A 9,774-nucleotide genomic window follows, 5' to 3' on the forward strand; every position below is an offset into this window, starting at 1 on the left:
CAATGCACCCATCAAAGGAGGTAGCCTTATCTCTATTAAAGATGTGTGCCCAGTACAATACACCATTCATCTCTTATCTGGGTTGAATGGTAAATTATTCTAATACAATATCATATTCCGCTTCTCAGAGGGATTCCAAATCTTCACAGCTTGATTGGCAGAAGCACGTGTGCATGCAGGCTTTCTGTGTACTTATTGCAATGCTAGCTGCTTTCCTTTTGCTACATACAGAGCCCTCTTTCCCACCAATAACCTCTGTCCCTTCATCAGAAATGGTATCTTTAACCCTCTCTTTCTTTACCACCCATGTATCCCAAATACTGTTCCCTATGAGCCCCAGTCTGACAATCCCAGAATTGATCCCTGCCTTTACAGGAAGCACAACAATCTAATTAGATGAGAGATGAGGCAACATTGTGCCCCATTAAATGAGAACCTTCCCAAAGTGGTTTTTCTGTTTTGTTTGAATTGTACTTTATCCTATATTATACCTGAGTTTCTGGACATTTGGTGACTTGTCTTCCTTCACATTTCTACCACTTACACAGCTCCCAGTTTTTGTCTTAAACATCTATGGTCTCTTCGTTATTGGTTGTTTATCAGACTTCTTTTTTTAAAAAAAAAACTTATATACTTTTATTAAACAATATCATCCTAATAAATTTAATTTTGTAAAGAAATTAGAAACAAACACATGTCCTAAAAATTTTCTACAACTGAACTCATTTAGGCATTAAGAGTCCTAGGATGTAGATATATTTTATTTCCATTTATAGATAATCAAGTGATACATGGAGGAGTTAAATAACCAGTCCTGAGCCACATAGCTAGTAAGTGGCATGCAATCTGAATAGAATCAGACTCTGAGATAAGGGTTCAGAGCTCAATACTGGTTTAAGAGGAGGTGATTAATACAATCACTAATACTAAGGAAGGTTCCTGGTGTGAAGATGTGCTTAACTAAGTGGCAGATAGGAACCACTCACTCACCTTTCTGAAAGTTCTTGATCAACTCTTTTTTCCGACTTCATCTCCACTCACAAGTGGTTAAACTAAAAGAATTCTAATGCATTATCAGGTATAAAGTAGTGATTGTAAGTGATTTATTGAATAGCTACTTACAACATAGTGAGTGACAATGACCGTCCACACCAACCTCACAGCTTAGGCTATATTTTGGGTTTAGCACTCAGACATTAAGAAGTCTACCCACAAAGACACAGCATATTTTATTTGTAACATCAACTCCACATAAAAATTATATACAGATACATTCTTATCATAAGAGAATATGCAAGGGCTATATTGCCACTTTGCTGAAAACAAAACAAAACAAAACACTTTTTAAAAACAAATGAAGCATTAGGCACTACTCTAACCAATCTAGAAGTTATTCCAGATGGCTTCTCAGGAGGTGGTATAGAAAAGTTCCAAAATCTATAGTGATTGATTTAAAAACTAAATTTAAGAATGCTATAGCAACAGACTTATCAAGATTGCCACAGCATAACCTAGAATGCAGCCATGTTTGCACTCTCATAGACTAAAGAATGAGACATTTTAAGTAGAAGTGACTGATGGGATGGCTTCACCAAGGGGTCTTGGAAGTACGGAACCCAAGGCAATTCAAACCGGCAAGTGTTGGTTATGTTCCAGGAAAGGCCAGAATTGGCAGAGGGAAGATCATTTTCAGACTTTGTAAGACTGTTGTCAACAGTGTTTGGAGTGGTATCTAAGAAGGATAATCTGGGAACAAGACACATTAAAGAGATTTTTCCAGTGACTCCTTTGTGCATGATGGTACAGTGGAGAACTGAATAAAAAATCACTCCATAGGAGAAAACCTCTTTCTGAATTCCACACTTGGTGACAAGGTAATTAAACTCATATCCTTTCTCAGCTATGTTTGTTACAGGACAACCAGTTTCCAGAGACACTGTATCAGAATGCAAAGAGTGATTTTGACCAAGTAGAGTCGGTTCAATCACAGCCCAGAATATAGAAGAAGTATATCTTACGGACACTGACTTTTGCTCAGAAAAGCCAAAATCATGCACACACAAAAAGATGATTGTAACGCCACAAAATCCTTCATGATTTTGATCATCAGCTCCCAACCAATGGCCCTTGAAAAACACAGGAAATTGTTTATCAGACTTCTGACCCACTGCCTGCCATCATCTTCTCTGTTCCCTTTTGCTCTGACTCTAGCTTGCTTAGCCTCCTGGGCCCAGACTCATTACCTGCTCTGATTTCTAGAACCTACATAATCTGTACTAAAATTCATTACTTGTTGGCCTCCACAAATGCCTTCTCTCTTAGGTAGTACTTTGATTTGCTGTTGTTAATACTCTGGAGTGATGCCACTCTGTACTGTATTTTTCCAATAAGGCTTTGGGTCAGTTTAAGAAGATGACGAGGTGTGTGTGTGTGTGTGTGTGTGTGTGTGTGTGTATGTGTGTTTATATGCACTTATGGAGCTAGTTGGAAATGACTTTGATCACTTTCTGTTAAATATTTAAGAAAATATGCATGGCAGGATATTTTATTATTTTTTAATTTTAATTATTTTTGAGAATAACTTTTTGGTTTTATCAATTTTTTCTACTTCATTGAATTCATTGGGGTGAAATTCATTAATAAAACAAGGCAGGACATTTAAAAATGATCTCAAATAGTGTCAATGATATTGGCTTATAGTGACAGACCTGGGCTATAGCTATCCTAACCTTGAAGCTTGAGTCAGGAAGGCCTTTGGCAAAATTTGGGGAAGAGGTTTAATCTAATTCATCTGCTCTTATTAGTGGCACATAATATAATGCACACACATATATTTTTTTTAAGTAGCAATGGTTATGACTGATCATAAATGTTCTTTGGCATTTTACAGTTTAAAAATCATATTAAAATATATTCAGCTTAATCTTTTTAGGTTGAACTGTATGAAATTGCCAAATTTGAACATTTGGACCTACAAAAATGAAATAGCAGTTTCATACAGTCCCCTCTCCTAGTTTAGAGAGTAGGAAACTGAGGCTTAGCAAGATTAAGTGGCTTCTCCAAGGTCACCCATTTACACTAAAGTAGTAGAGCTGGGATTCAGATTCCTCTGTCTCACTTTCATTTTCTCCATTGCTCCTTTCCTTTGTTTCAAGTTCAAGATTCTGTAAAATGGCACTGGCTACAAGTTCCAGAGTTCAAATATTAGTTTTAATCTATACTGACCCACTGGAATTGATTTTTGAAATGCCCCTGAACATTTAAAGAAGAGATTAAAAAAACTAAAATTGACATTTAATAAATCTTCACACAGCCCTAGCCCAGTGGTCAGCAAACTGCGGCCCCTCAAGTGTGGCTCTTCCACAAAATACCACGTGTGGGCGCGCACATACAGTGCGATTGAAACTTCGTGGTCACACTCAAGGGACCAAAGAGCCGCATGTGGCTCTCGAGCCGCGGTTTGCCGACTATGGCCCTAGCCTGTTTGGCTCAGTGGATAGAGCGTCAGCCTGTGGACTGAAGGGTCCCGGGTTCGATTCTGGTCAAGGGCACATGCCTGGATTGCGGGCTTGATCCCCAGTAGAGGGCGTACAGGAGGCAGCTGATCAATGATTCTCTCTCATCATTGATGTTTCTTTTTTTTTTTTTTTTTTAATATATTTTATTGATTTTTTACAGAGAGGAAGGGAGAGAGATAGAGAGTTAGAAACAGTGATGATAGAGAAACATCGATCAGCTGCCTCCTGCACACCCTCCACTGGGGAAGTGCCCGCAACCCGGGTACATGCCCTTGACCGAAATCGAACCCGGGACCTTTCAGTCCGCAGGCCGACGCTCTATCCACTGAGTCAAACCGGTTTCGGCATCATTGATGTTTCTATCTCTCTTTCCCTTTCCCTTCCTCTCTGAAATCAATAAAAATATATTTAAAAATAAAAATAAATCTTCACACAAATAGTAATGCCCCACCGTTGTGTCCTTTGCTTTGGATTATGACAGTATGTGGATCTCTGTCTTAATTCTGTTTCTCCCTTGTTCCCTACTTCAAATTTTAATTTGCTGTCTCTTTTTTGTCACCTTCTCTTATCCACCCCCATCCCTACCCCCACCTCCCATTTTTTTGTCTTGAGCTTAAGCTCTTGAGCTTTCTTTTCTCTTTAGGGGTCTTTTCCTTGGCCAAGATCTGAATGTATCATTAACCCCAATTCGATTCATTTTCCAAAATAACATTGTAGAACAGAAAAACTGGAGTGTGGAGTCAGACATTGCAGCAGGGGCCAGAGACACTTGGTCTCTAAGAGCTTCTTATTTTCTTACAGGAAGAGCTTCAGGAAGAGTCTGGCAGGTGCCCCACTCTGCAAAGCTGCTAATGCGGTCCCAGAGGAACACCCTTCAGACCTGAACAGCCTCCTCTCTCTCCTGGGCCATAATACTATCCTGGAGTGGTGCTTCACTTAATTAAGTCAAACTGGCGAGCACTGTGCATATTAATGAGCACTCTAATGAGCATTAATTTTTGATGTTCTCCGTTAACAAACTATGACAAATTTTGGTTTGACATTGTGCCAAAATGAGGATGACTGGTTGTTTAAAGCTGTAAATTCAAAATCTTCCCCTGGGACATGGAGGGCTGCTCATTAATACTTTTGGAGCTCCCAATGTCAAATAAGACAAATAAATGGCCGAATATGGTTCCCATTGCCCTTTCCCCCACCTGTCTTCATCTCTTCTGTTTTTTAAAGCAGACTCTCTCCTTAAGGCATACGCGCACACTTACTCAAAACCACTTTTCACTTTAGACTGTTGGAAAAATGCTCACATCTTGGGGGTTACTAGACCTAGTAATTGCCTGCAAATTTTCAGATAATGAAACTTCCAGCTTCAAACCAGAAATGCTTGGCAGGGATAAATAGATGAATGGAGAGATGTTTCTTTTAATTGAGTTGGAAACTGCATTATAATTTTTTAAAAGAAGTCATATTTTGTTCTACTGCTAATTGTTAAATAAGAAAAGTACAAGCAATGATGTGTTTAAGGCACACATCAAACCCAGAACAAAGAATAGACATGATGGCATGGGCATGAAAAGGTCTTTTGGCTCCAAACTTTCTTCCCTGTAGGCCTGCCATGGTGCCCAAATTCCTGTCATTAGATTTCCTCTTTAGGGGTTTTCTGTTTTAATAGAGCTAATGTTTTATATTACCTGGGAGGGGTAATCCATTAGTTACCTGGTAACAGGATTTGATTATTTCATTACATTCATTGCCACCCTGCAGGTTGTGGAATTAAGGGTCTAAATATAGAATGAATATATTTTATTGAAAAAATAAAGGTGGGATTTCTTCCCAGCCTAATGAGGTGCCCTGGGTAGCCACAGGGAAGTCATGGGGCAGGAGGCTGCCAGGTGTCTGGGTATGTATGAATACTGAATAGTAACTTTTTCCTGTTTTCCAAATTTCCTGAATTTCGTGTAGATCTTTCCATTCAAGGTCTACTAAAATGAGGATAAGGGCTAGATCTAGAATGTAGAGATTTAGAATATGGGTTTTGCTTCCAGATAGTCCTGGGTTCATATTCCAGCTCAAACAACTCTTAGCTGTGCAGTCTTGTAGAAATCACCTAACTATTCTGAGCCTTAGCATCCTCAATAGGAAAATGGGGAAGATGACAACAGCTATCTCACAGGATTGTTGTATGGATTAATTTGATTTATGAGAAGAGGTTACCATAATAGCTGACAGTAAACACTAAGGAAATGGTGGATATTTGCCCTGGCTGGTTTGGGTCAGTTGGTTGAGCTTGTCCTATGCACCAAGAGGTCACTAGTTCAATTCCTGGTCAGGGCACATACCTGGGTTGTGGGCTCCATCCCCAGTAGGGGGCATGCAAGAGGCAGCTGATTGATGTTTCTCTCTCATTGATGTTTCTATGTCCTTTTATCTTTCTCTAAAATTAATAAAAAATATATTTTTTAAAATGGTGGATGTTATTATTTTGTAAAATGGTCTTTATGAACTGGTGTTTGGAATATGCAAGACCTCAGGGTTCTCTCTCTCATGCTCCCTTTCCTTCCTTCTCCCTCTCCCTTCCTCTGTTACCACCTCTGTATTACTTGTTTATTTTTCATTACCTCTGTTGTGCATTATCTATGGAGTATTTCTCTTTTTCAGATAGTCTTCCTTGATTAGTTACTGTGTTCTCAGGTCTATCTCCCCTGGCTCCCTTCTCATTGTGTTCTTCTGGCTGATTTTAACACTGTTCAGGGAAACCCCTAATGAGTTCACAGCACATCTGCCTTCCTGATCATAGAAGGAATTTCAAATCCAAGATGAAATGGCTTTTGGATTTACTGTGACATTATTTATCCTTTCACTGCTGCCCATAATAAAAGTTGTTCTCTCAATATGTTACCTTCTTACCTGCCAGTGATGTGGAACGAATAAATGAGACAGTAATTTGGTGTAGAGGAAAGGAGGTAGGAAAGAGGTGGTGGATTTTGCGGGGATTCTCTCTGTTGCTACAAAACCCAGGAGTAAATGTTGGCAGTGCTTGTAGTCATGTAGCCACATTGAATGTGACAGGTAGATTCAGTCATTTTACACCTACTTACCTTTTGTGTGTCTAGCCGTATGCCAGGTGCCCCGAAGCTATTAAGACTTAGGAGACACTATTTCTGACCTCAAGTTGCTTAAAATCTAGCTTGGAAGTTGATATTACTTATAATAGTGAAATAATATAATAGTTCAAGGAGGCGCCACAGAATGACGGCACGTCATCAGCGTCCTGCGGAAGATGGCGGCGCCCACGAGAGTCTGAGGGCTCTGGGTAGGCGGCGAGAGCGTGCAGCTTGGGGATCCTTTCGCTCTGTGTTTCCTGCCCTCAGTCTGCACCATTTGTGCCCTCCAGGCCCTCCAGTGTGATGTGGAAGAGCTGCGCTGCCGGCGGGACCAGTGGCGCCCTCTCCAGTGGTCCCATGGCCTCTGTGGGGATGGGGGCAAACATCCCGTTCCAATTCTGGCCTACGCTCCCTGACAGGTAAGGGAAGCCAGGGCATGTTCCCCTTTGGCCAGGGGCTGAGCAGAAGAAAGTGGGCTGAGAGGTTCTGACAGGCCGGGTGGGGTAATCAAGGCAGGGCTCAGGCTCATGGCATTACACAGGCCAATGGGGTCCTGTTACAGAGTGGGAAAAAGAATCCCAGACTAAGCCCCCGCCCCCCCCCCCCCAAGGGCACATGAGCCAGTAATTGACATGGGCACTTGTGGTTTTTCTCAAAGTGTGTGGCTTTCTTCTCAAAGTGTATGGCTTTCTTCTCTTTAATAAGGAAAGCAGATGTTACCTGTTAGGTCTGATCAAATAATTGAATGATACCTCCTCCCCTGTTAATTGACCTTTAAACCACTTCACAACCGACATTCCCTTTCCCTAGTGGTTCTCAACCTTGGCTGCACATTAGAATCACCTGGGAATCTTTTTAAAATCCTGATTTCTGGGCCTCATCCTCCGGAAATTCTGTTTCTTTGTTACTAATGTTGTGGCCCCACCTCATAACAAAGAAACAGAATTTCCGGAGGATGAGGCCCAGAAATCAGGATTTTTAAAAAGATTCCCAGGTGATTCTAATGTGCAGCCAAGGTTGAGAACCCCTGCCCTAGCCCGTGGTCGGCAAACTGCGGCTCTCGAGCCACATGTGGCTCTTTGGCCCCTTGAGTGTGGCTCTTCCTAAGCCTTAGGAGTACCCTAATTAAATTAATAACAATGTACCTACCTATATAGTTTAAGTTTAAAAAATTTGGCTCGCAAAAGAAATTTCAGTCGTTGTACTGTTGATATCTGGCTCTGTTGACTAATGAGTTTGCCAACTACTGCACCATATCTACTTGCTAAGACCATTATCTTTCCCTTCCAGACCTGCCCAGCAAAAGCCCGCCTAAAGTCCTTAAACATCTCCGACTCCCCATCCCTGAGTGCTGGCACCATCTTGGGGCTCAGCCCATCTGGTTTTCCAGATGACCTAATAAATTCATAGTTCTTTACCCCCTTTGGCCTCCTGCATTCCTCCTTCGGGGCCCCTAACATTGTCCATGTTTTCAGACAGGGAAATTTGGGTTCTGTATCAGGACTACTCCAAGGTCACAGAGCAGACTCAGAGGTTAGTGAAGGGAAAAAGCTGGCTTGTCTGATTGCATTCTGTGTCTTAGGAGCTCCCACAGGTCTTCTAGCCTGGCCACTTTCTCTGCAGGTTTCCTAGTTCTGCCCTATCACAGCCACTGCCACCTCAGCTAAGAAGTTGATTGATACCTTGTGCCTCCTTCCACTTCTGACTCTGATGAAATCTAGTAGAAGGTAGTGACTCTTTCATTGCTTCTGGGGAGAGGTTTTAGGGTATGAGTGGGGGTGACTTACTTAAAAGAGTGAAGAGTAATAACACTGTCCTACATTCAATTACTTTTTCTGTGCTGAGGGCATGAGGCCCAGTGATCTTCAAGGTAGACAGACCTTGGTCCCTACCTGGATGATGCTCATTGTCAAGTGCAGAAGGTTATCATATCCAGGTTAAACAGTAGCTTATAATGCCCTGTGATGAGGGAAGTACAAAGAAGCTGTGCAAACACAAAGAAGCTCCTACTCCCATCTTGGGGGTATCTAGAAAGGGTCTTGGGTTTATGAAAGAACATTTAAACTGAGAGTTGATAGATGAATAGGAGTTTGGTGTAGAGGAGGAAAAAAAGTGTTGGGAAACTAGAACACATCTAGAGGTGACAGTGGGGTGTGAGGGATCTTGCTGTAATACTGCCTATAGAAAATCTAAAACTCTATAGGCACTTTGGTATTGTGTCAGGGATAGAAGTCTGGGGTCTGATGTTGTCTAAGCCTCTGAGATACTGTGTGATTTTGGATTCATTTTCCTATGTGAGTTGAAGGACTAGGTTGTCTCTGAGGGTCCTTCTATTAAGTTCCACAATTTTATACAAATGTTGGGTGCAACTGAGAGCTGAGTTTTCACCTATCAGGGCCCACGTGAAGGGTCTGGAGGTAGGCCATGAAGAGCCAGTAAAGAGGAAGAAGGAAGGGAATCTGTGAAAATTGTTATTTATAATAAGAAATATATATGTATAAATATATATTTCTTATTTTATATAAATATAAATATAAATAATATAAATATAAATATATATAAATATAAAATTTGGTCTTTGTCTTATTCCTGGCACACAGCTCTTAAAACCCATAAGAGAATCTTTTGTTAAAATAGTTGGTCTTTTGTCCTCAAGTAGCTCCAGAGTGAGAAAGATGAAAGGAGTGTCTTTCAGGCACACCTGACTTTATGTCAGTGAGGTGACTTTAAAAAAATCCCTAAGGATGGGGACTGGTGGCTATGGGAACCAACCATATGATTAGAAGGTTAAACTTTCAGCCCTACCCCCTGACCTCCAGGGAAGGAAGAGGGGCTAGAGATTGACTTGATCATTAATGGTCTGTTTGCCTACATAATGAAGCTTCCCTAAAATTCCTGAACTATGGGTTCTGAGAGGTTCAGAGAGCTTCTGGGTTGGTGGACATGCAGAGATGCTGGGAAAATGGCATGTCCAGAAGGGGCATGGAAGCTGCTTGCCTCTTCCCAGATACGTTCCCTTATGCATCTCTTCCATTTGGTCGGTCATTCCTAAGTTCTATCCCTTTATAATAATTGCTAATCTGGTAAGTGAAAAAAATATATGTAATAGTTTATAAAACTATCAGATAAAAATGAAGTGGGGAAAGTTTTGTGGTGAA

The 9,774-nt window shown here is 41.1% G+C and overlaps 1 protein-coding gene across 1 annotated transcript; it reads right to left on the reverse strand.

Annotated features, from left to right (window-relative positions):
* Nucleotides 1-1,511: 1,511 nt before the first annotated feature.
* OOSP3 (oocyte secreted protein family member 3) lies at nt 1,512-2,095 on the reverse strand. Its single transcript, XM_059679568.1, is given in 2 exon segments — nt 1,512-2,044; nt 2,047-2,095. Coding segments are annotated over 2 exon segments (582 nt in total).
* Nucleotides 2,096-9,774: the final 7,679 nt, after the last annotated feature.

This window comes from Myotis daubentonii, chromosome X, assembly GCF_963259705.1.
Source record: "Myotis daubentonii chromosome X, mMyoDau2.1, whole genome shotgun sequence".
Lineage (NCBI taxonomy): Eukaryota > Metazoa > Chordata > Mammalia > Chiroptera > Vespertilionidae > Myotis > Myotis daubentonii.